The 26,883-nt window shown below is 39.6% G+C and overlaps 1 protein-coding gene across 3 annotated transcripts in view; it reads right to left on the reverse strand.

Annotated features, from left to right (window-relative positions):
* Nucleotides 1-4,991: 4,991 nt before the first annotated feature.
* Nucleotides 4,992-26,883, reverse strand: part of CC2D2B (coiled-coil and C2 domain containing 2B) — a 101,089-nt gene continuing 79,197 nt past the window's right edge. For 2 of the 3 annotated variants that reach the window (XM_032883656.1, XM_032883647.1), the window contains 10 exons: nucleotides 25,241-25,339; nucleotides 22,710-22,892; nucleotides 22,347-22,544; nucleotides 20,565-20,654; nucleotides 17,415-17,528; nucleotides 14,866-15,000; nucleotides 14,363-14,485; nucleotides 9,551-9,609; nucleotides 7,506-7,683; nucleotides 4,992-5,435 (listed from right to left, as the gene is read on the reverse strand). In XM_032883656.1, the coding sequence (XP_032739547.1) occupies nucleotides 5,247-5,435; nucleotides 7,506-7,683; nucleotides 9,551-9,609; nucleotides 14,363-14,485; nucleotides 14,866-15,000; nucleotides 17,415-17,528; nucleotides 20,565-20,654; nucleotides 22,347-22,544; nucleotides 22,710-22,892; nucleotides 25,241-25,339 (1,368 nt within the window). In that variant the 3' untranslated portion in view covers nucleotides 4,992-5,246. The remainder of the gene's footprint in view (nucleotides 5,436-7,505; nucleotides 7,684-9,550; nucleotides 9,610-14,362; nucleotides 14,486-14,865; nucleotides 15,001-17,414; nucleotides 17,529-20,564; nucleotides 20,655-22,346; nucleotides 22,545-22,709; nucleotides 22,893-25,240; nucleotides 25,340-26,883) is intronic. The other variant, XM_032883637.1, reaches the window with a different exon arrangement.

Raw genomic sequence — 26,883 nt, forward strand, 5'->3', positions numbered from 1 at the left:
TGCAATCTACTTAAAGTGGTAGACTTTAAGTAAACTGTGAAAAGCTAAGTATGTATAGTACAACCCTTAGAGAACCCTTTAAAATATAAAAAATATATACAGCAAAAAAATACATTAAAATGAAATACTAAGAAATGATCAAATAACCTAATAAAGTAGCAAAGAAAAAGTAGTGGAACAAAAACAGAGAGGGAAAATGAAAATACAAACAATTAAATGGTAGACCGAAGTCCAAACATAAATAATGACATTAAGTGTAAATGGTCTAAATATGCCAATTAAAAAAGAGATTGTCAGAAGTTTTTAAAAAATAATCCAACTATATGCTATTTATTAAAAACTTACTTCAAATAAAATTAATAGGTGCACTGAAAATAAAAAGATGAAATATATGTATGTATGTATATATATATATATATACACCAAGTAAACATGAATCCAAAGACAGCTGAGTAGCTATATAAACATCAGTCAAAACAGACTTCAGAGCAAAGAAAATTAGTAAGGATAAAGAGGGACATTGCACGATGATGAAAGAGTTAAATAACCAAGAAGACATAAGTCCTAAATGTGTGTGCATTTAACAACAGAGCTTCAAAATACATGAACCTAACCCTGACAGAACTCAAAGAAACAACAGACAGACCCGTAATTACAGCTGGCAACTTAAATACATCTGTCTCAGTAACTGACAGAACTAGTAGACAGAAAAACAGCAAAGGTATAGAAAATTAAACAGCACTTTGACCAACTAGATCGAAAGATATTCCTATCAATAAGAGAATGTTGAATGAACCCTACTTGTTCACAACCAAGGCCACCACATACTACACAACTCCAGGGGTTCTGGCACATAAATTCTGAGTTGTGTGGTGTATAAACTGCTGAAATGTATGTGGTGGTTCTGCCCCCACTTCAGAATACTAAGGATTCTTTAAGAAATAGGAATTCGTTCACTTGGAGGTATTTCTACTGTTTTTGAAGGGGAAAAGCAACATAGAAAAGCATACATAACATGGTCCTATTTTTATAAAACAGACAGGAACACACACACACACACACACACACACACACACACGTCTGTACATATGTATATCTGAGAATGATGGTAAGTGGAAGGATGCATCCCTGGTTGGTTAGCAGGTGAATGAGGTGAATAATGTGGATGGAGGGGGGAGAGAACAGTGGTGTAGGGACCTAAGCAAAGAAGAGGGAAAAGAAAGAAAAAATAAGCTGCACTTAAAAAATATGATCACATTTATGCACTTACATAAAATAATGAGTATCTGTAGAAGTGATTTTTAAAGTAGTCTTAAACAGGAAAAAGAAAAATACTTTACTCTGTTACTAAACACCTTTCAATGATTTGTTATTGTACTTGAAATAAAATCTGAATTCCTTACCATGACTGATGTGATCTGATCTTTGTCTAGCTCTCCAACTTTGTATGCCTTTACTGTCTCCTCCTTGTGTAAATCTCTTTCTGAACTCAAGGCCTTTGCAATTGCAGTTTGCTCTGCCTGATATGCTTTTGCTAGAGGTTTGCACTACTGACTTCCTCTCATCTGTGGAAGCCACAGATGCCTACCCAATAAGCCACCCTCACCTTCTTCCTTAACAATAGAACACAGATATTACTGGGACAGCAAGATCTCCCACATTGCCCTGTAGCTAGGAGTGATACAATTCTGGTTGATGGGAGGTAAGTGGAAGTTACTAGGCATGGCCTCCTGGGAAGCTTTTTAAAAGAGATACACCAGCTGTGTCCTTGACCTCCCCCTTCTATTTCTGCATTTTCTTGCCATGGAAACGATTATGAGGCTAAAGCAAAGATTCTCAAGGTGTGGTCTGCATATCAGCAGTCCCAGCATCACCTGGGAGCTTGTTACAAATGCAACTCACTGGGCCCCACCCCAAAACCCCCTGAATCAGAAACTCTGAGGGGAGGGCCCAGCAATCCATGTCAACTGCTGTTCAGGTGAGTCTTGAGCATGATGAAGTTTGAGAGCCACTGAGCTAGTGGACAGACGCCTCCCTAGAGATGCCTCCCTAGAGGATGGATGAAGACTAGTCCACCTATGGTATCACAGATCCATTGCATCAGACTTGGACTGCCTCCTCTGGACTTGGCAGTTCTGTGGAAGAGTAATCCCTGTTTGCTTAAGCTACTATGATTAGGTTTCTGTTCGATGCAACTGAATGCAATTCTAGTTGATAAATCATCTTCTAAATCTTGGTTCTAACATTGTCTCTTTAGAGAGGACTTCCTTAACTACTCTGCTTATACCCTCCGTCCTCACCAAAGTCCTTCTCTATCATGCCATCCTGTTGGTATTTTCTTTGTAGCACTCAGTATACACTGACATTATTTCACTTACTTATTGTTCATTTGCTTATGGTCCATTTCTGCTGAAGAATGTAAGCCTCACAGGGGCAGAACCTTTGTCTTTTCACTGTACTCAAGCACATACTGAAGTGTCTGGTACATAAGGGATGTCCCATTATTATTTGTGGAATGATTTAAAGAACTCTTTAAAATTAGATGTTACATTTAAAATAATGTATTTTTAAGTTAAAAATAGAACTACCTTACAATTTGGCAATCACTAAACTACTAAATCACTAAACTACTAAACTACTGGGTTCTTACCCAAAGAATACAAAAATACTAATTCAAAGGGATACATGCACCCCTATATGTATAACAGTCTGTATATGTATAACAGCATTATTTACAATAGCCAAGATATAGAATTAGCTTGATGAATGGATAAGGAAGATGTGGAAGATATGTATACAATGGAATATTTACTATACAGTCATATAAAAAGAATGAAATCATGTTATTTGCAACAACATGGATGCCAAGTGAAATAACTCAGAGAAAGAAAAATACCATATGATTTCATTCGTATGTAGGATTTAAGGAAAAAAAACTAACAAAGGGATGGGAGAGAGAGAGAGAGAGAAGCCAAGAAACAGATTCTTTTTTTTTTTTTACTTTTTTCAATTTTATTTTTTATAAACATATAATATATTTTTATCCCCAGGGGTACAGGTCTGTGAATCGCCAGGTTTACACACTTCACAGCACTCACCATAGCACATACCCTCCCCAATGTCCAAAGAAACAGATTCTTAACTACAGAGAACAACCTGATGGTTAGTCAAGGGCAGGTGAGTGAGGGGATGGGTTAAATAGGTGATAGGGGTGAAGGACGGCACTTGTAATGACGAGCACAGGGTGAGGGACGGAATTGCTGAATCCCTGTATTGTACACCTGAAACTAATAATACAACACTGAATGTTAACTAAGCGGAATTAAAAACTTAAAAGTAAAATCATATATTTTTAAATTGTCGAGTGAAAAAAATGGGTCATTACAGTTTCAAAATTTTAAGGAAAAAATTTTAGTTAAGAAATTCATATACTTGTAATAAAGAAATGCATATGATACAGAAGGATCCTCTATGTTTGCCTATGAACACTTTCTCTTACTCAAACGCGGCCTATGAATTAAAAAACCGTAAACAACTAGCAAAATAGTTATATAAATATTGAAAGTGCCATAGAAATGAACTCCTGCATGAGTTCAGTGTTGTTTTGGTAACCTTGTCTTTCCATTGATAGCATTTTGTGCTATCCCACTCAATGTGGGATATGTGTTAATAACAAAACAATGTGTTAATAACAAAACTTCCTATAGCGTTTAAACAAAACATTCAAATAAGAACAAAAATCCTAATTTTCACATGCATGCCAGAGAACACACACAATCAGGTCCTAACCTTGGAGAGGAAGCATTTTCTTCACCCACATCCCTACTATTTTACTCTTCTAGTAATCTCAAGTTTGGTGCAAGACTAACATCCCTGCAAATAAATGAGGTCTTCTCTGGCCTCAGCCATGCAGGTGCACTGCAGGAGAGAATTCAGATTGAGGGTTCCTCAGCGATGAACTTGGGGTCTCTGCTTGTGAGATTGACCCAAGAAGCTGCTGCTCTTCTGCACTGGGAGGGGTCAATTTCCTTTCTGCTGTTTTTACCTCCTATAAAACTGTTCTCATCAAACTTTGGAAATCTGTCTCCTTTGGTTTTTCTAAAATAAGTAACATTTTATGTTCATTGAACATAAAATAAGTTGTTCTGTAACATTTAAGGAAATATATATATATATTATATAATGTGTGAAATATATAATATATATATTTATATATATATTAATGAAGCACAGAACAACTAAAGAGAAAAAAGTGCAATGCTTCTGACTCAGATCCCCGTTTACTCTCTCTTGAGGCTCCTAGGATCTAGATGGGCCTCCTTGGAGCCACCGGGGAAAGGAAAGCAGCAGAAAAATGTCAGGGGCAGAATGGCAGGCTGTTCACTAAGGGCAAAAGGGGCCTTGAGATTTGGTAAGACCATTACTCCCTTTCTCCCAGAATCAGGAAGGCATACCAGACAGAGCTTCTTGAGTGGCCCTTCAAAATATTTGGAGCTAGAAAAACTTCAGGTCAGTAGCATCCCAAGCAAAAACTTTAAGGAAGCCCCCGGAAGCTGGCCTTAGTCCTCAGCCCAATGTGGCAGATTTTCCTTTTACTTCACTAGTGCAGTATCTAGTAATGATCTAGTAATGATAGTAACAATGATCTCATGGTTGTACTTGGATACCTTCCACCTTGAACGGCATCATAACCAGCATCAGATGTGCCAAGCTCACTTTGGTAATGACAACATTCTGTAAACCAGGGTTCTCACTCTTAACAGGTCATCAGAATGATCTGGGGGTCTTTTTTACAATAATGTGGGTTCTGGATATCCACGCCTAGAGGTTCAGATTCAGTAGGTCTTAGGTGGGATGCAGGAGTCTGCATTTTCAACAAGACCGCCCGGTGATTTGATGGAGGTGGTATGAGGCCTACAACTTGCATAATATTGGCTTCAAAGGGAGGGGACAGAATCACTTCTTTCCCATAATAAGACCTATTGTAGACCGTGACCAAGGCCACCAGACTGCCCAAAGTATTCTCCTTGTAGAGGTCTCCAGTGGGGAGGTCATTTACACTCATTCTCAAAGGTTCAGGGAGTGAGTCTCCATGGTACCCAACTCTATAAAAGAACCAAAATTTGGGTTCATACTTGGGTGGACTTGAAGATAGGTAGCAAAGTCCTAAAGTACCAGAAAAGTCTTAATTGTTCTCGGTGAAGGGCCCATAACACATTTTTTTTTTCCTTTTCCATTCTTCCTTTTCACTGATGTCGAGCTAAGGAAACCAAATAGACCCACACGGATAATACGTTGTTTGGGTAGGGGTGAATGTATACAGCTAGAGCAAATTCTGTCTGGGGAAATTCAGAAGAATGAATTCCAGTCTGATACACAGCATCAGTAACTGACTGGACATCAGTGTATGGCATCCGGATAGGAAATCCTGTGACCTAGACAAAAGACAGAGTAACGTGTAAACCCATGCTATAAGTATGTAGGTAATTGGGAGTCACTGCATGCAAAAATATTACAAAATCCTCAAAAAATGGTAGTCATAAAATAATAAGTTATTTTATAGGTGCTTATGTTGTCCTAGGAACAATACTAAGGGCTTCACATACATATTTCATCCTCAAACAACCTTATGAAGTAGGTTCTACGATAATCCCCACTTTCCGGAGAGAAGGGAGCAGAGCCAGAGCTGATACCAGAGCCTGCACACTCAACACTCCACATACTTGCACACTTTCTAGAAGAGCAGACGGCCAGTGAAAAAATTAACTTGGTCCTTCAAATGAGGTATTTAAGTGAGCATTATGGGAGAATTTATTTAATATTCAGTTCATATTTCTTTGTCTTTTTTTAAGATTATTTATTTATTTATTTGACAGACAGAGAGCACAAGTAGGCAGAGAGGCAGGCAGAGAGAGAGGAAGGGAAGCAGGCTCCCTGCTGAGCAGAGAGCCCGATGCAGGGCTCGATCCCAGGACCCTGGGATCATGACCGGAGCCAAAGGCAGAGGCTTTAACCCACTGAGCCACCCAGGTGCCCCTCAGTTCATATTTCTTAAGTGACAACCATGTGACAGGATTAAAGGATTATGGTACATGGTCCTCCGTTACATTATCTATTTAATAATACACAGACAATAATCATAAACCTCTTTCCTCCTCCTGCAACTTCAGGAGGCTTTTCTTGATCCTTAAATCTGCTCATGTGTCCTTCCCATGTGGTTGCAGTAAGATGCTATCCTTTCCTAACTTACATAATTAAAATATATTGCAATTATATGTTTTCTGCTCTGATCATTAGCTTATAGTCTCTGTGAATGCACAAGATCGTATCTGCCTTGCTTATGATCATAAGCCCGGGGCCTAACACAATGCCTGGCACATAGAATGCAAATAATGTTTAACATTTGCTAAACACTTGCTGAGTGCTGAGTGCTGAGTGCTGTGGTTAATCCTCACCATAACCACAAACCAGATAACTATTTTTATCCCCGTTTATCTTGCCCATTGGGGTGGAAAGTATAGAGAAGTTAGGTAACTTGGTCAAAGCCAGTGAGTGGTTGAACCAGAGTCTGAATCCCAGCCACAGGATTCAGCTCAGGATTACGACTGTGTGTTATCATATAGGTAATTTTACAAAGAAATTCTAAGTTTTAAACCTTAGCTTATATTGCTTTGGTTATCTGTTTATCCCTCACTCTATTTTTTAATGCAAAACAAAACAACCTCCTCCCTATTCACGAATAAATAGCACCTGCAGATCCCCTCTGACAGCCTAAGTCCTGAACTCCCTACAGGTTCCTCCTTTTCTTCTCTCAAAGGGTTTCCCTAGGAGATATCTCCTAGTCTATGGGATAGTAGGGGGAAAGAAGTAGGGTTCTCAAAAACCCACTGGACCAGTTCCATAGGGAAGAGTCAATGAGAGGATGCCCAGAGCTGGAGGTAGATAGGGGCAAAGAAGGAGGCTCTACCAATATACCAAATGCCCACCATGTTTGATTATGAACTTGTTGAGTTTAAGATGCCTTTTAACTATCCAGGATGACATCAAATGTGTTGGTAACATCTGATGTTAGATCAGGAAAGAAGTCCAGGCTGGTTACAAACATTTGGAGTATTTTGCTTATAAAAGATATTAAATCTTTCCTGGATCCTCTTGCTCAAAACCAAGGACAGGGAATCTATTCTATTACTATCTCCAAGGGATCATTTTTCAATTTCTCAGTTGCTAGTGATTTCCTTTTGGTCATCTCTTTCCAGAGATTGTGGTTTATTTAACATACAACGTATGCCTGAGTCCAAGAAAACGTCATGCACTGTGGTCGTGGTAATAGTTGTTCAGTATATTTGAAATTTCTTAGTCTATAAATAAATGTATTTTAATGTTATATCATCTATCATCTAGGATCAAGAAAAAAAGCATTTCAGGGATATTTAAGGTTACTCTTACCTAGTAATGAATTACACAGATAAAACAAATATTATTAATGTACTAAATCGTATACACACCAAATAAAATTGTAGTAATCTTTCAAATTCACTCTCTTCTTCAGATGAAACAAAGCTTCCAGTGCCAAGTTCCAGTTTAGGAAGGATTTTTCGCAAAATATAAGTACATTGTCGATTCCAACGTGTTGGCTGTTTAGGTCGCCATTCCATCATTTTACATTTCAGAGTCCTTTCAATCCTAATGTAAGGATGCAAAGATTAGTTTATGACCCGTTACAATTTGTTTAATAAATGGGTAAGAGTTTTGGCACTTTACTCAAGTATGAGAATGATATTTTTGATTTAGGATGAACTAGTCCTCTCTGGCTAAGTATATCTGCCATCATTCACATCACTTAAGTTGGGGAGAAGCAGGCTCTTGCTTGGCTTGGAAAAGCAAGAAGCTTCATAGGGTAACCAACAATGAGATCTCAAGGGCACAGCTCTTTTCTAGTTACCTGTGTGGTAGGCACCTGCCTATTGGGTGTGATGGGACAACCATCTACTATCTGGTCACTGGACTGACAGCCTCATTCTCCAGGACCCTCCCCTGCCATAAAACATTGCGTTTCCAAGAAGCTGCATTTACAAAAGTTCCGATATCTGGTCTGATTGATGTTAGCAGGGATGGATTTATTAGATCAGTTAATTCAGCAAGCCAACTTGGAAAGAAATAGGCATGGACAGATAAGTATGATGATTAGGTTTGTCTACTAGAAGGTGCATGCTGTGTGGGCAGGGATGTGTGCCTGTATATTCAGTCCCTAGAACAGTGCCTGATGGTAGACTGTTCCAAAGACAGTGCAAGTTGGTTGATGGAGCCCACTTGGGAAGCCTCACTCCTGCAGAGAATCAGTGTGTGCTTTAAAAACAAAAACAAAGGGGCACCTGGGTGGCTCAGTGGGTAAAGGCCTCTCTACCTTAGGCTCGGGTCATGATCCTAGGGTCCTGCTCTCTGCCCCGCATGTCCATCCGGCTCTCTGCTCCGCAGGGAGCCTGCTTCCCCCTCTATCTCTGCCTGCCTCTCTGCCTACTTGTGATCTCTGTCTGTCAAATAAATAAATAAAATCTTAAAACAAAAACAAAAACCACCGGGAGTCACCTCTGGGCTGAGTCTGTGGTGTAACCAATCAGTTTGGAATTTGTAATCTCAGTAATGGCTAGGCATCAGAATCACCAATCGACATATTTTACTTCCAGATATCGACTAAACAGGTCTGGTCTGGGACCCTCGCATCTGTATTTTTAAATAGTTCCAGAAGTGATTCTGATAATAATAAATAAAAAAAAAAAACAGAAGCTCTACCTACTTCTTCCTCTTTAAGAATTGGGGGGAAAGGAAGGGAATAAAAGGTGGGAGTTGTGTGCTAGAAGAGACAAGAGTAGCAAAATTGTTTTTGTCAGGCTTTGTTTTGATCAGTTGGTAGCAGCTTCTGTGGCAGCCTACTATGTCAGCATGAGTCATTAGAGGCAGTAAGATCTAGAAGCTTCTGACACATCTGGAGTAGGAGTAAGGACTGCTGCAAAGTCTGTGACTTTGACAAACTTTTCAGCTTGACTGAATAACTCCTTTGGACAATTACGTGTGTGTGTGTGTGTGTGTGTGTGTGTGTGTGTGTGTGTAAGGGAATGGGGAGAGTGCAGGGGTTGGGGGTGGGAAAGTATTGATGTTACCACCCAACTTGGATGTTTTTTCCATACTCCAACTGCTGGGCCATTTACCTTCATGACTTTCAAGAAGTATGAGCTACCACATTATTATTACTGTAACGTCAACAGGTGTCTGTGTCGAGAATTTCCCAACAGCAGCCCCACAATGTTTCCAGAGGCAACCATTTCTTGACTTAGTCTTTTTAAGGAGTGTTCTGGAATGGTAGAGGGGCTGCTTTTCAATGCACAGATCAAAAGACAGCTGGCTCAGAAGAAACTATTGTAAACTCCATTTCCTGCTTCTATGGCTGAATTAAATAGGTATTTTAAAAGACTGGGTTAGAGACTGAAAGGTGGGTGGAGGACTGAAAGATTTGGGAGAAATCATAGTAATAAGATATAAACAAAGGTTATACCTGTTCTTTAGATCTTCTATCATGCTTTTATTAGTCTCACAGTAAATTATTTCTTCAGGCTGAAATATATAGACAGTTGAAAGTTAGCGAAGATTCTAGGGAGACCATCTTCATTTACATCGCAGTCACCCCTGGAGTGCAAATTATAATGGAGGGACCCAAACTACTTTCAGGTGGCAAAATCAGTCCACTACAGAGGCACAAAGGTAAAACACAGATCACAGGACTTCTTTCAGTTTTAACATTTTTCCTGGGTAAGACAGATCTGCTGCCCACATTCATTTATTCAAACAAGCATTTGACATGTTTATTGATGATACCAGATAATCTTTGGCAGCTGCTTTAGTCTCTTCCACTTATTGACTGGGGTCTTGGTGAACTTACTTAACCTGAGTCTCAGTTACCACATCTTTAAAAGAGGGACAATAATGGTACTTACTTCCCTAGGGTCTTGTGAAGATTTTGAAATAAAGTAATAGACACGCAAAGCCTGGCACATATTGTTCAATAAATCAGGTATTACTGTAACTACTGCTCTTTTAAGATGGTTTTCTTCTTCCTTCTTTGAGTATCCTTTTCATTCATCTCGCAGGAGCCATGTTGTTTTGTTTTGCGTGCGTGCATGCGTGTGTGTGTGTGTGTGTGTGTGTGTGTGTGTGTTCCATTTCAATCTTTCCTGTCTTCAAGCTGTTGCTTCAGACACTATAAAAACATCAGAGAGCAAAGCTCTACCACACTCCCCCCATATTCCCTTCCCTGTCCGACAGGATTTGCTGCAGGAGTCTTTAAGAGAGGACTCCTTATGTCTACCACCCAAACCAGCCCTCCCTGCCTGATTTCCCAGGGCTTACTTGAACAAGAAGGAGGGGTTGGGTTCACACATTTTTATTTTGGGAATTCCTGAACTGAGAAATAGAAACAGCTGTAAAGACAGGGACACAGATGGACGGAGGATTGTGCAAAAAGAGGGCAACAGTTCATAAACCTCTAGGTTTTAGAATATTTCAGGAGTGATTGAGAAGATTCAATCTGTCACGTGGTGATCTAAGCCCGTGGTTCTTGAAGTGTGCCCCCTCCCCCCACCAGCAACCTCATTCCTGGGAACCTGTTGGAGATACAACTTCTCAGTCCCCACAGGGCATCAACTGAATCAGAAACTCCGAGGGTCCACTGAATCAGAAAGGCCAAGCACTCCGTGTTTCAGCAAGCCCTCCAGGGTTCTGGTGCCTGTGGTGGATAGATAAGAGAACAGTCCCAGGCACAGGGCGTTTCCCCACAACAGATCCCAGCAAGAGCTGGGAGGCACTGGAGAAAGGGAGCTACAAACTCCAGCGTCATGGTGCAGGGTCACCAGCTCTCCCAGACAGGTAAACCGAATGCTGTCACCAACCACTGTCCCAACACTCCAGTACCTCCACTCCCCTCCCCTGGCCCCCTCTCCAACAGGTAACTCTTGTGGATCAGTGAGGCCACCTTCAGTTGTGAAAAAGAGGCCCGGGTTATGTTAACTTGGTAAGTTTATGAGGTATTAGTCCACTTTCCTTTTTTTTTGGCAAAGGCCCCTTTCTTTCAATGAATGCATATCTTTTAAAATTTCAAGAGGTTTTCCCTGTTAACCTCATCTCTGAGTACCCACATGCTCATTTTACACGCTCAAATTTATGGCTGCAGTTGCGATAAAAAACAGTGTTCATTGTAGATAGCAGTTTATTTTGGCACGTGTGTGGCAAGACAGAAGATTGAGGGCCATTAACCCACAGGAAAAAAATCAGTAGAGATACAAGTCAAATGCAGTTCTGAGTTTTATATCTATAGATTCAACTTGGCAAAAGGTTTCATATCCACACTCAGGCTTTTGTTTTTGTTTTTTAATTTTTAAAAGATTTTATTTATTTATTTGACAGAGAAAGAGAGACTGGGAGAGAGAGAGAGGACACAAGCAGGGGAGGTGTGAGAGGGAGAAGCAGGCTTCCCACTGTGCAGGGAGATGGATACGGGGTTTTGATCCCAGGGATCGTGACCCGAGGTAAAGGCAGATGCTTAATGACTGAGCCACCAAAGTGGCTTTTAAAAACTACAGCTGTGATCATGGCAGCCTTGCCTTAGTGCTGTTGGCTTCTGACTGCCCTGAGACACAGGGCAACATCCTTAGTAGAACTCTGCTCACCCCTGAGCTTGTCTTGCTCGCTCCCTGGCACGGGCCAAGCTGGCCTTTCAGCTGCTCCACCCACCCCTCCATGCCCCGCAGGTCTTCGTTCCTGTTGTGTCCTCTCTCTGCTGCACTGGTCCCCACCCTGATTTTCCTCTTGGCCAGCTCCCGCTCACCTTCCTCCTGTCATCCTCACTTTGCCTGTCATCCCTTTTTCCCAGGAAGCCCCAGCAACTGTCCTTCTGCTCAGGTCCTCCTGCGGCATGCTCCCAAAGCACACTCATTTCTTCCTTAATCATATTCACAGCTCTGTCCTGCAAGGGCTGGCGTCCTTCTCTTTGCTCCTTGAGAACCTAAGTCCCAGGACTATGAGACATGTCTTTTCCTTGTGGTACCGATGCCTGACATAGCATTGGCTCAGAGCAGGCACACAAGAAACATTCACTAAATGCCTAATAGAATGATGAATAGTAAACAAAACCCCTCATCTCTAAATGTACCGTTCTCCTCCCCAGGAGGCAGCAAGGCAGCAGTCACAGCTTTGGGAGGGGAAGAGCAAGGCATGGTCGGGGGATGGTGAAAGTATTTGCTTGAGAGAGATAAGCACATTTCCCCTTCTTTAAAATGACTTTACAAACAGGAAATATAAAAAATATATATGTGCCTGCAACAACGTGGAGAATGTTTAGAAGGATGCACAAGTTACTAGTAAGAGTAGTTATTTCTTAGAGAGTGAGGAAAAAGATGGTGGGGGGGGCATTCTTTATACAGTTTGGTACTGATCTGATCCCTTCCCTGCAACCACCATGCATACTTTTTGTATTGTCAAATGCCTCAAAGACACAGACAAGCCTTGAGAACAATGTAACGAACATCCACTCAACATACCTACCACTTAACTCTTATCTAATATTTGCATTTTTCCATATTTGTTTTAATTTTTTGAAAAAGAAGTAAAACATTTCAGATAGACTTGAAATACTTTGTATGTTGCTCCCTGATCTCATTCTGTTTTTTGTCTCCAAAGGTAACCTTTAACCTAAATTTGGCATTTATCATTCCTATGAATGCTTTTACATTATCACTATGTATCTACACATACGAAAACAGCACATAGTTTTCAAACTTTATATAAGTGGATTTTGTACTCTGTGTATCACTTCACATACTCTTTATTTTGCTTTACATTACTTTTTAAATATTCATTCATGTTGATGTGCATGGCTCTAGATCAGTGGTTCTCAATCTTGGTGGCACACTGGCACCCCCCAGGGAGTTTTAAATAATAACACAGGTATGCGAGTTCCATTCTCAGAGATTCTGATACAGTGGGTACACAGTTCAAGTTGGGAACTAGTGTAAATTGTTTTTTGTTTTGTTTTGTTTTGTTTTTTTACTACTATATAGAAGATTTCATAGTATGAGTACTTCATAACTCATGTACTCTTTTTTCTGATGGATGAGTCAATCCATTTATCCATCCATCCTTTCTTCCTTCCATCTTTTTTTGCTATTTCGAGCAATTCTACAGTGAACGTCATTGTACTTGTCTCCCTGTGCTTGCTCCTTTATGGTAGATACTTAGAAGTTGAACTGGTGGATCCAAGGTCGAGCGTCTTCAACTTTACCAGATATCATCACATTGCTTTCCAAAGTATTTCTAGTGATTTACCGACCCACCATTTCTCTGCTTCTTTGCCAACACTTGGTATGATCCTACTTAAAATCTCTTTGGTCCATCTTATACCTGTGAAGTAGTGTTTTGTTGTTTTAAATTGTACTTCCCTGACTGTAAGTGAGACTGAGCATTCAAGTTTCTGCTTCTGTGAATTGTTTTCTATCTATTTTCCTACTATTTTTTTTCCTCTCATTTTCTCTGGGCTCACAGCTCTTAGTTTATTGATTTTGCAATTGCCCCTCAATTCAGAAACAGCCACTGAGGTGACTTCTGGGGTGCCTTCACAGAGTGACACTGAAGACATCACAGATCCACTGGCTGAGCCATCCAGTCGCTAGTCTGTTCTTGACCTCAGGTCTGTGCTTCTACCTCCTGCCTCTTATAACCCACGCAGTGAACCTACAGCTTTTCTTCCCTATCTCCTTTCAAGAGTAGTGAAGTAGGGAGCCCCATCATAGGCCCTGGCTCCAAAAAGTGAGACTGGCTCTGGTTTCCGGATTTCATGAACCATTTTCAGACCTTGCTGCTGTCTCTTGTTCAGCCCTACTCACTGTTAATATTTCTGTCCTGTTTCTAGTCCATGAGACAATCCTCATGGTTTGGAGCCCAGATAAGCCTTTTATTCTTCAATTTTTATATTTTACCATTGCCATGGATGTGGAGCAGATGGGTTAGGTCAACGTAAACTTACTACACCATCTTACCATTATATTTTCAATTTTAGAATATTTTAAATCTTTTACTTTAAAATCTAAATTCACATTTGAGATACTTTCTTCTCAACTCTTCTTTTCTCCAAGTAGAGGAGTATGATCAGAGTAGCCCAAACTCAGGCTGGATGGCAAAGAAAACTAGATTTTATTAACATTGCCAGGTAAGTCAACATGCAACCAGCTATATAAACATAATAAGAGCTGGCATGACTGGTAAAGTTTAGAACCAACAGTAACTTTCATATAGATATACCTGAAAGAATATAATTTACCTGTATGGTATGTGCTTTTGTCCCTTGGAAATTTTTTGGAAGCAACTGTTTCCAGAAACTTTCCTTTGAATAGTCAAAATGTACAGCCATTGGTGTATTATTTTGTTGAATATTAAACCAGACCTATTAAAACATTAACATTAAATCAGTATAGGCATATGGGAGCACAAAACCCCTATCGGTTAGGATGCAGCAAAAGTTTACAATCCTACTACCAAATGAAGTGGTAGAAGCCAAAGGCAGTTCTGAGGTAGGAGGTAAAGAGATTCGAGGGGTATGTGAACATTAGATTACTGGTTCCCAGTCTTGGAGGTGCTACAGAATCACCTGAAGAACTTTATGGATAAAGGATTTCCCTGGCCCCATATCCCAGGGATTCTAACTGAACATCAGGAGTTTCCTCAGAGTTTCCCACACGATTCTAATGTAGAGCCAGGGCAGAGGACCACTGTTTGACTCTTAAGGAGATAACACAAAATATGATTTTTCTCCCATATACTTACATTTCCATCATCGAACAAACAATCTACACTTTGTAAGGGACAAAATGGGTCGAACTGCTTGTGACATTGCCCAGTTAATGGATTCCAAAGCAAAAATTCATCAGTTTCTTGAGTTAATACATAAGCCACCTGCCCCTATAAGAGGAAAAAGAGTTGAGTCATATTTGGTGAGTGTTTGACTTAAGTCATTTTTGTATGTGAAAATTATGATTAAGCATGTGATATCTTTGATTTCTAAAAGTCTTTTTTAGGGTCTTCAAAGTCTTTTTGAAAAGCAAACCAAACCGGGGCGCCTGGGTGGCTCAGTGGGTTAAGCCTCTGCCTTCGGCTCGGGTCATGATCCCAGAGTCCTGGGATCGAGCCCCACATCGGGCTCTCTGCTCAGCAGGGAGCCTGCTTCCTCCTCTCTCTCTGCCTGCCTCTCTGCCTACTTGTGATCTCTGGCTGTCAAGTGAATAAGTAAAATCTTAAAAAAAAAAAAAAAAAAGAGAAAAAAAAAAAAAAGAGAAAAAAAAAAAAAAAAAGAAAAGCAAACCAAACCAAACCAAACCAAACCCCAAAGCTCCAGAAATCCTCAGGCCCAGGCTAGCATGAAGATTCAAATAAGAGAACTTTAGAGCTGGTGCTGCCATGTACATCCCTGTAGAGTGTACCCTCACAGCAATAAAACATTGTTCTTGAAACACCCACATACTCTGAAAATTTCCCAACAGCTAGTCCTGAAATGTTTTGAGGTAGGGATACTTTGGCCTAATCTACACAAACGCAGTATATGGAGTAGCCCTGCTTTGAGGGGAATATACTTGGGGACTGCAGGGGAACCCCACGCAGAGTTAGGAAATGGACATTTGCCTGAGGCTCTGAAAAAGCCGAGAGAAGTTAAAAAGCCATTAAGTTAATTTTGAGAATAAGATCTGAAGTTAGAGGCTAGAGAGAAAGTATATAGGAAGCCATTTGAGGAATAAAAGTGGTCATTATTATTCTGTTCTAAACACACCTTTTTAAGTGCAAAGTTTTCTTAGAAAAGAATAACAATTTCAGGTAGTAATAATAAAGACTATTGATCATTTAATGGGAATTTATGTAAGCCAAGTACAGTGCTCTGCATTCATATGAAATTTTTCACTTGCATTCACTCCAAATTCTTTGAGATGGGGTGATCATTATGCCCATGTTTCAGACAGAGTCAGAGGTTGAGGGGCTTGTCTAGAGTAACCCTAAATGACATTAGCCCTGTTCAGGGAGAGCATAACTGAAGCTCAGAGAAGTAAATAAGCTAAGATCACACACAGTTAGTAAAGGGCATTGCTGGGTTTTAACCCCTCTTTGACTGACTCCCAAACACAAATTCTCTCTCTCTCTCTCTATTTACTATACTCTGCCGTATAGCCTGGTGTCTCCAAAGCTCTTGTTCTTTATGATTGTACTCATCTTTACGGTAAAGAGGAGGCTTCACTTTAGCCACAGAGCCGAGGTGAAACACACAGCCCAGGTGCCCCCCACCATTGTTGGCTCACAGGCACAAATGCAAATGTTTGTTGAAATATTGTCGACTGTTCACTGCCATCTAGTGGCACATAAAACTACACGGGGGGTTGGGGCGCATGGGTGGCTCAGTGGGTTAGGCCTCTGCCTTCGTCTTGGGTTGTGATCTCCGGGTCCTGGGATCAAGCATCAGGCTCTCTGCTCAGCAGGGAGCCTGCTTCAACCTCTTTCTCTGCCTGCCTCTCTGCCTACTTGTGATCTCTTTCTCTCTCTGTTAAATAAATAAATAAAATCTTAAAAAAAAAAAACCAACTACATGGGGGATCACGAGGGGGGGATTAACCACAGCCTTTTAGCTTGCAAATGTGGCAGAAATAATAAGCCATGCCAAGGAAATATAGCGAAATAAGTGATCATAACACAAAGACTAAAACCAGACTGAAAATCTTGACCCTTATCAAGACACTCATGGCGGAAAGAGAAACAGTCTGAAAGACTATAGCTTTCTGGAGGTATGAATGCAGGAGCATATAATTAAGTTGTAAAAATTTCAGGTAGGTAAACATAAATTTCAGACCCACATCTTGTATGACTAAAAACTGAGGGAGGAAGAATAGGGAAAAGTATTTCTTAAGGATCTTTAAATCTATTATTAGAAAGGCAGAAAGATGATGCTGGTGATAGTTATCCACCCCTACAACTCCTGCTATAACTCTTATTACATCACCACAACCACCACCACGATAATCACCATTTACTGAGTATTTGCTCTGATGCCATTCTCAATGTCACATACTCACTATGTAATTTACTATCTTAGTAACCCCATGAAGTAGCACTGTTATTAGTACAGCTTTACAAAGAAAAGTGAAGGAAAGCCTTTCTTTACATTGTGGTCATTTTGATGACCCAACATTATCCTCTTAACTAAACAACTGGTTGTGCATGAAATTCCCCAATTAGCTTGTGAAAAGACAGAAAACTGGGGTTGGTGTTTTTTAAATTTGCAGATGATGGCTGATTAGTTTTGCTTACACTATTTAAATATTAACTCCAGCACTTACTTCCAACATTGAGGTCCCCAGGAGGACCAAGGCTTTCTTTCCGAAATACAGAAAGAAATTACAGAGTAGTATGGCATGCTCTTCCTTATTTCCAATAGCCAAACTGATGCAGCGCTAAGGCAAAGCAAAAGCAACCAGGCCAAAAGAAAACAGGAGAAAAAGATGAGTAATATAAGCATACAACGTATTCCCAGAGCCCCCCTGCTCCCTCTGGGTTCAAACACACATATATTTTTTTAAAGATTTTATGTATTTATTTGACAGAGAGAGATCACAAGTAGGCAGAGAGGCAGGTGGAGGGGGGGGGGAGCAGGCTCCCTACTGAGCAGAGAGCCCGATGCGGGACTCGATCCCAGGACCCTGAGATCATGACCTGAGCCGAAGGCAGTGGCCCAACGCACTGAGCCACCCAGGTGCCCCTAAACACACATATTTTTGCCATGTGGCTAGGATGACTGACTGCAAGGCTGAAAGCTCTGATACCCTGTGCCTGAGAAAACACTGGGGAGAACACTAATTTGGAATAAAGGGATCACCTTTACGATGGGACAATTAATGTGGATATTGCGTAAGTGACCAAATAAAATAGTTCATCATCCAAAATAGGATATTCCTGTTTAGGGCAAATATTAAACTGCCCTTGGAAAACAGGGACATATGGACTGCTATTTTAAGAAAGCTGATCTGATAGGAAATCAAATAGAGTTTTTAGAGGAAAGGATCCTCTGGTCAATGGAGCTTTACTCTTGTCAAATACCAATATAATGCTCTCAACTCCAAGAGAGGAAGAGGATGGAGTTGAAGCCCAATCAGAAAGATTATTGAAATTTCTTCAACTGAAAGAGTCTGTAGTCAAATATAGGGTGCCTAGGAAAGCAGCTGTAGTAAGAGAGAAAAAGCATAGTAGAGGTGGGTGATCTATGACCTAGTTCTAGTCTGTAGCTGTTTTTTTGCTTGGCCCTGGAATGTTTTTTTAAAATCAGGAGCTCTCATATAAAACTCTGCATTTCTGGCTTCTCTTGAAAAATCAAAAGATCTAACAACATATATGGGCCCAAATGTTCATATGGCAAAAGTCTGTTCTTACTGAGCAGCAGCTGCAACATTTAAACAGGATGTGTGCCTTCTGGTTCAGTACAGTCCCAGAGGAAGGGCTGTGGTGGCCAAGGAGGTTGGGAGTGGGGGACCTCAGGAGCTCCTGGTAGTGACTATTTGCCAATCAGTATGAAAATATTTCAATGTTTTAAAAAACTGATATGCCCATAACCGTACACACTGGCTGAATGTGATGGTGAGGGATGAAAGTTAGGGAGGATGGTGACATGGGTCCTCTGAAAGAGAAGTGTGAACAGAAGAATCAAAGGCAGAATATGAGTAGTCTTCAGTGTCAGGCCAAGGAGGTTCCCCTGGCTGGATTTCATAAGAGGAGAAGGGAACAGGTGAGAACAGGTAACTACCACACTGAGTTCCAGATACCTTGCGTATATGTTATCCTTTCAAAAATCCCTGTATGACACAGATGAGGAAATTGAGGTCCAAGGAGGCTACATAACTTATCTTGGGCCATACAGCTCTTAAGTAGTTGAAGTAGGATTTAACCAAGGTTTATTTTTCTCCAAAGACTGTTAGGTAGGAGAAAATAACACTTGTCCTGTGGCAGTCTAATTAGTCATATGTCATGAGCACTCCATGGCCAAAGAGTTCATGTCAGTGGGAAGACATTGGCCAAGAGGAAGCTCACACTTGTAGTAACTAATATCTTGTTTATGAGTATTGTTTGGATTGGGGGTGTGGAGGGTGGGGGACACTTGCGAGTACTAGTATTTACCTGAATGGTTATTTTTATGGGGTTTTTAAAAGATATTTTAGAGGCTCTTTCAATGTTTTGTAGGATCATTATAATCATGAGCATATTCTGATTAGGTCAAAGAGTCTCAGAAGAGTCTAAAGTTAATGACACCTCTTTGACTTCTACTACATTTGAATCACTGAATCATTAGAACCCCATGCTTGTGTCTCCCTTGTTCTCACTTAGCAGAAGACTGGGTAGCTAACCAGTTAAGCTAGCCCTGTGTCCCCTAAATCCATTTCAGCTCAACTCTAGCCTCTAAAACATTTTAGATTAATTGCCAGGACCATTGGTTCCAAATGGAAAGTTTCCTTCTTGTAGGTTCCTGTCTTACTAGTAATTTTCAATTAAAAGTATTTATTGAATGCTTGCTAAATTTATATGAAAATATAAAAATAAATAATCAAGTTTATCTCTTCATTCAGAGGTTAAACTTGGGATGTGTATGTACAGAGTGTGGGTGTAGGGTCAATAATATAAGCAACTAAATATAATTTAGGGTGGAATGAAAAAACTGCTCTAATGAGGATTACCAGGTTTTGGGAAAAAGATGAGCTATTAAATCTGCATTTCAGATAAACAAATTTTTAGTACAAATATGTCTCAAATATTGCATGGGGCTTGTATTCTATTTGGCAACCAATCTAAAGAGAATTTTAATCCAAGTGCTAAGGAAGAGAGCATTGTTGTGCAAGCTCCCCATTCAGATGTGGGGAGACTGGAGAAATCTTCTGAGAAGTGGTGCTATTTGCCCTAGACTCAGCATCTGTCCAGCTCCATAGTGACAAGCCATATTTCTTTCTGGAAGATGTCATAATACTGCATTCCCGGAATTCCCATTAAATTAAAATATTCATGAGCTACCACTTATAATGTTGAATGAGGTTGTTCCTCCTTAAGAATTATTTCTATGGATTGTTACAGAGCTGAAAACAATGTATTAAATTATCAAATGCTTTAAATTTCATAAGACAAAGTATTTCATGTGTGCATAAATGTTTGTTTAGGAGAAAGGTGAGAAATACTAAATATTTTAATTATAAAACTAATGGGGGTGCCTGGGGGGCTCAATTGGTTAAGGTCTGACTCTTGGTTTTCACTCAGGTCTTGATCTCATGGGTTGTCATGATCTCATGCGTTGTCATATCGAGGCCCATGTAGGGCTCTGTGCTCAGTGGGGAGTCTGCTTGAAATTTCACCTTCTGTCCCTCCCCCCACTCACACACACACACACACACACACACACACACTCTCAAATAAATAAATCTTACAGATTAATAAATAAAACATTAAGTTATTACTTCTGATGTCATCCATATGTCAAAACCATCATTTTCATCCAGAATATCAGGCACAATAGGAATCAAAGATACAAAGCGAGCAATGAGGTCCTAGAATAATATTAATTAACATTTATTAAGTGCATACTATATTCCCATCACCAAGCACAGTGTTTTAAGTGCAATATCATCACATTTAGTGTATCCCACAAGCCCTTCAAGTACATACTATTATTACTTTTGTCCTACATAAGAGGAACAAAAATAGATAGAGTGCTAAGATAACTTTCCCAAGGTCACAGAGCTAACACAATGTATGAAGTCTCTGGGAATAAGCCCAAGTTAGCCTGACTCCAGAGAATGCCTGTTAACCATTACACTTCACTGTAATAAATTATTAAAATGTTAACATGATAGATATTACATATATACCTTAAATTAAAACTGTTAAAAATTTTAGAGAGATATTGAAGAATAGCAAAAGTTTGATTTGCTTTTAGGTTCCAGATCTATCAGAATTATTTTTTATTAATATAAGCTTGTTACAAGCTGTTGAAGCAGGAAAATGTTGGTGCCCTATTCTCTCTATAGGGCTGGAGAGAAAGGCTCAGACTAAAGTAGGAAAGGAGAAAGGAATACAAATAATAAGCCAACACAGAAAGTTTACCGATATTTTCACTGATTTATAATAGCCATCACTTATGCACTAATGACCTCCTACATTGGTCATGTTTCTGACTTCATGCAATTGAACATGGTTCATAGTCCTTCATAAGCAAGGTTCCTAAGAGTTATATTCTTTTTTAAAAAAGAAAAGATTATCTTTGAAATAAATCTAGAGTATATTATTATCTCCTTGGACTTTGGGCAATAAGAAACAGGAAGAAACTTGTGATGGAAAGGCAGAGTGAAGCAAAAGGCAACCTAAATCAAGACTTTTGATGAGTCCAGCTGAGGGAGATTTATAGTGGACAAATAAAATATTCTGAAGTGAACCAACTAACTCAATCAAACCTGAATAAACAAAAGATATAAGCAATTATTCATGAATGCCCTTTAAGCAAAGCTAATTTTTTTCTCAAAGAGGAGACTTATATTTTTTATTTCATATTTTCCTTTCTCAAAGTAGAAGGAGGTTTTGAGCACCTAGTGAGTAAATCTTCATTTTATATGAAATTCAGTTTTGAGTATATGTCTCTCTTGTCAGCTGGTAAATAGATATGCATGAAGAAAATGTCACATAGGGATGGAGTGGGAAGTGTTATGTTGGCAGTTTACAGAGAAAAATAGAACATAGTTTCTTCATTCTCACATATAGTGAGAAGCTATCCTGTGAGAAGCAATCCTTAGAAGGACACATTTCCTTAGAAATGTAATTTGGAATTTTTCCGTGTCATCTTTCAAAGTTTGGTAGAAATGTTACAAAGCTAGTGTGGACACATGAACTGGTGTAGCAACAGTGACTCTAGTCTGAGGGGGAAGAAATGAACGGAATCTAGAAGAAATATTCTCCCTCATCTAGGACTCAGAAGGACACACTGCAATATAGACAGTTTCTCTCTCAGGAAAACTGTCTTTGAAAGCAAAACAATTTTAGTAAGAAGGTTATGCTCAAAGTTAATACAAAAAAGTAAACAAAATAAATGTAAATTAAGATTGACAAAAATGTTCTAAAACTTACTATGGTGACGGTTGCACAACTCTGTGAATATACTAAAAAACAATGAATTGTACACCTTAGATGCATGAATTCTATGTAATATGGAGTATATATCAATAAAGCTACTAAAATACATATCTTACAAGTGTTGCATTAGAATCATGAAGAAACATATCCAGGAGTTGCTGAGGTGGATTTAATGCCTTGATATATCTTGTTACTAAGATCTGTATTCCTTCACTGTTAAAGACAGTAGTTGTGATTCTTCGGTTGGGAAACATTGCCTTACAAGTTTTTTTAAAAATCTGTGCTCTCTCCAAAACATCAGTTTGATCTGAAAACTGGAATAAAGTTCAAAATATTTTGACATCGTACCATGTTGTTTCCATAGGAAAATATCAAAAACCAATGTTCATTTTCACCAGCTCTGAAATTATTACTAGCTTTTAAGAACAGTTTCTACTTCTTTAGTAGTATACATAAAAACAATTCAATGCAAAACCTACCTTGTCTAGTTCTGGATTACAGGTGACATGTGATATCTGAGGTTCAATGGTAGCAAAAATATTTAAGAAGGTACATTCTTTTAAATTCTGCCCATTAAAATCTTCTTTAGGAGACACGTAAGTTTTACTCCAAGTATACCCAAGCAAAACTGGTGGAATATTTACTTGAAATGTTCCACTAATCTGAAAGAATATATCGATAAAATAGATTCTACATGAAGAAAACATACATCTGCGGGTACAGTACAGCCCATTCCAGTCTTCTTCAGAGGAGGAAACAGGCTTGCATGGGTACCTACGTGCTTGTTCTATGCACCTGTGCAATGATGATCAGGTTCTCCATGGTGGTCTATATTCACAGGCACCATGACACCCTGGGTCCCCAACTAATATGCACTATGTGGAGAGGGCAAAATTTAGAAAGGGATGACACGAGGGTGCAGGTTACCCTAACCGAATGATAGAAGTTCTTAGAAGATCCAATTCAAGCTCAGAGAAGACACTAAAAGACCATGCTACATTTTACATTAGGTCTAGAAAGAGAAGAAAAAATATAACAGCAGGAAGGACAACCCACAGGTCCACATGGAGGAGGGCTCTCCTGAGTGTGTGTGTATGTTTGTGTGTGGAGGTAGGAGCTGATTTGCAGTAATAATAACTAATAGTAATAGCTAGTAGGTAATTGAGGACTTACTCTGTGCAAGGCACTGTGCCTAACACTTGATACAGATCATATCATTCAATGAAGTAGATATGGCTCTTATCTCCATTTTCCAGATAAGGAAACTGAGGCTCACAGACTTTAAGTAATTTGTGCCAACTCAGATAGCTAATGAGGTGTGTCCATGCTGAAGTTCACATTGTCAATTACCTCTCTATCCTAGAGTCTGGCCTGAGACTGGGAGATATCCAGAAATTTACAGATGTCGGAAGCCCTGTGTCTCTAACAACTTAAATCTCTACTGCTGGGACGTTTGGGTGGCTCAGTTGGTTCAGCGTCTGCCTTCGGCTCAGGTCATGATCCCAGGGTCCCGGGCTGGAGCCCCACGTCAACCTCCTTGCTCAGTGGGGAGTCTGCTTCTTCTCCGCCCTTCACCCCGCTTGTGCTCTCTCACCACAACCCTCCCCCCTCGTGTTCTCTGACTTGCCCTCTCAAATAAATAAATAAAATATTTAAAAAATAATAATAAATCTCTATTGCTCTTTGTTTGCAGTCCTGTACTTGCAAGATGCTCCCGTGTGACATTCCTCTGGGGGACCCATTATGTAATCATTTCTCCTCTCCTCCCTTAATATCCATTCTGTCCTTCTTTCTCACCAATGGTTTTAGGCAGCAAGACAGGCACATAGTGGCTAAGTCACATAACTATAAGAAGTCTGCCAGGATTTTCTGAGAAAGTGTCTGCTTTCCTGATACAGGCACTGCCCCTTCTTGCTTCATCCTGCTCTTGTCTTCAACATGAATACGAGGCTGGAGGTGCATTGAAGACTTTGCAATTATGAGGGCGAAAGGTACATGATATTTATGTGACACGATGATAGGCTTGAGCTGCTGCACTGTCATCCGGACTTCTTTTTAGGGGAGACAAATAGACCCCTTGCATCACTGTTAGGTTTTCTGTGGCAAATGGCTGAATGCAATACTAATACACACATAACTCCTTCGGAGTCAAATACCTCTCTCTGTTTGACAAACCATTTTTAAGGACTTGATTCAGAAGTTATCCCTTCTGTAAATACTTTCCTTTCATTCTCCTCGTCATACCCCTCTTACTCACCCCTGACTCCTATGAATACCCCGCACTCCTCCTCCAAGCCAGGAAGAGCAAGGTGCTCCCTACTGTATGTTCTCATAGCACCTATCTCGTGCCCCTATCAAAGCACTACAGCATTACTGGGTTGTGCTAAAGCGCTAGTTTTCTTCTATAGACAGTGAGCTCCTTGAGGTAGAAAATTCATCTCTGAAACTTCTGTGTCTGGCTCTGTAAGCTCTGTAAGAAAGTAACAAAGCCTAAAATGAAGTCTAGGCTGGGGTTTTTATATTTTGCTGGACTTGAAGCATACTTGTGCTACATAACAGGAGAGCCCTTTGGGGATATCACAGAGTCAGGTGCTAATCATCAGTCTCACCATCATCAAGAAACAGTCCCGAGAAGCTGAAGCTCCTAGAACCCATGGTCACAAAGCAACATCATTAATCATTTATCATTAATCAAAGAACATTTGTGAATCTGGTCCTAAAAAACTATTATATGCAAATGTGTTGCTTTAAGACCTGAGGCTAGCTTTGTTGTTCTTTATCAGCGAACACTCTAAAGATAGAATAAATAAATTTATGGCTGTCTCCTGTTCTAGAGACAGCTAAAACATTTAAATACTGCAACATCCTAATGGCACTCAAACACAAGATCACTTTAACTGACCTACCAGTCTGCCAATCACAGAATCTGATTCAAAGACAACAAACAGCAAGTTTTTATTAACCAGAAGTAAAAACTCAGAATAATTAGCAAATAATCATTTTCTATTACCTCAGATTGTTGCAGAAGAGCCGAGAAAGGGAAGACAATGGATCCGAGCCAATTCTTTCTTACATGTGAATGACTACTGCAGCTCTTGAAATAGGGATCCTTTTAATATGAATAATTTTTCTATTACATACTTTATACCATGTGATGAATAACTTCACAAACTTGCAAGTAAGTATAAAAAAATCACCTTTTCTTTTCAAAAGAATATTTTTTCTCTCTTTAAAAGATAATTGACTATTTAAAGCAAAATAATGACCTGTTGTGGAGCTGATGGCCCATGTACGGCTATTGACATTATTATAATAGATACACTCTGTGTAGCAAACTTTGAAAATACACTAAAGAATACAAGGAATAAAACTTACCTTAACCCCGAAGACATCACCACCATTAACAACGTTTTAAGATATTAAATGGTAGTGAAATATGTCTCAATGATGAGGACAAACTCAAAGAGCAGAACAGCATCATGGATGTTGGATCAGTGAGAAAAGTAGACTTAGAGTGGAAGTCTGATGGTTGATATAACATGGTCAAAAAGAAGCAGGTTTGCTGACATGGCTTAGTAATTTAAGTGCATAACATGTCTACTGGAAACAGGTGACCCCCAAGCCTACCTCATTAAGCCCTTAAGACCATGCAATTCAGTTTTCTCTTATTTACCACGCAGTCTTCTGAGCCCAGTTCAGTTTTTAAGAAAGTTTTCTCTATCAAGGAGTGATTGCACTGATAGACCAATTCTGGCTGCTTGGTATGTTATGTTTCTTATGCTAGTTGACAGATTGTTTATTTTCCCCAAGATCCTGATAGCCTTTATCATAGGAATTTCAGATTTGCAAGATTGGTTTGATTTCCTTTCTTTCCTAGCCCCACTTTAGCCTTGGATAGAGCTTGCCTGACACTTCCAGGACCTTGTCATTAAAGAAGTAAACAACAGGCCATCCCGTTAAAGTAAACCATCCATCTGCGTACTAAGAGAAATTAATCATTTTGGCCTGTTTAGAATATTATGATTGATTCTAGGCATGCTTAAGCCCCATCATGGTACAAATTGGGAAAAGGATATTGTGATAGTTAATTTTACTTGTCAACTTGACTGAGCTAAGGGATGCCCAGATATGGTAAAACATTTTCTCTGGGTATGTCTGTGGGAATGCTACTGAAAAGAACAGCACTTGAATCAATAGACTGAGTAAAAATTAGCCCTCATCAATGTGGACAGAAATCATCTTATCCTTCTGAGGGCCTGAAGAGAACAAAAAGGTAAAGGAAGGGCAAATTCTCTTTCTTCTTGAGTTGGAACATCCATCTTCTGCTCTCGGACATCAGAGTTCCTGGTTCTCAAGTGCTTTTGGACTTAGACCAGCTGTCTCCCTGTCCTCAGGCCTTTGGACTCAAATTGAACTATAGCTCTTGCTTTTCTGGTTCTCCAGCTTGCAATGGCATATTGTGGCATATCTCAGCTTCCATAATCCCATGAGCCAATTCCCATAATAAATCATATATATATATATTGACATCTTTAAATATTGATGTTTCCAATCCCATATACATGGCATATGTTCCCTCTCCCCCCTTTAATTATCTTTGTATTAGTATTCTCCAGGGAAACAGAATCACTTATTTTTATGATATATATATAT

This window comes from Lontra canadensis, unplaced genomic scaffold, assembly GCF_010015895.1.
Source record: "Lontra canadensis isolate GAN:19392208 unplaced genomic scaffold, GSC_riverotter_1.0 scaffold3, whole genome shotgun sequence".
NCBI lineage: Eukaryota > Metazoa > Chordata > Mammalia > Carnivora > Mustelidae > Lontra > Lontra canadensis.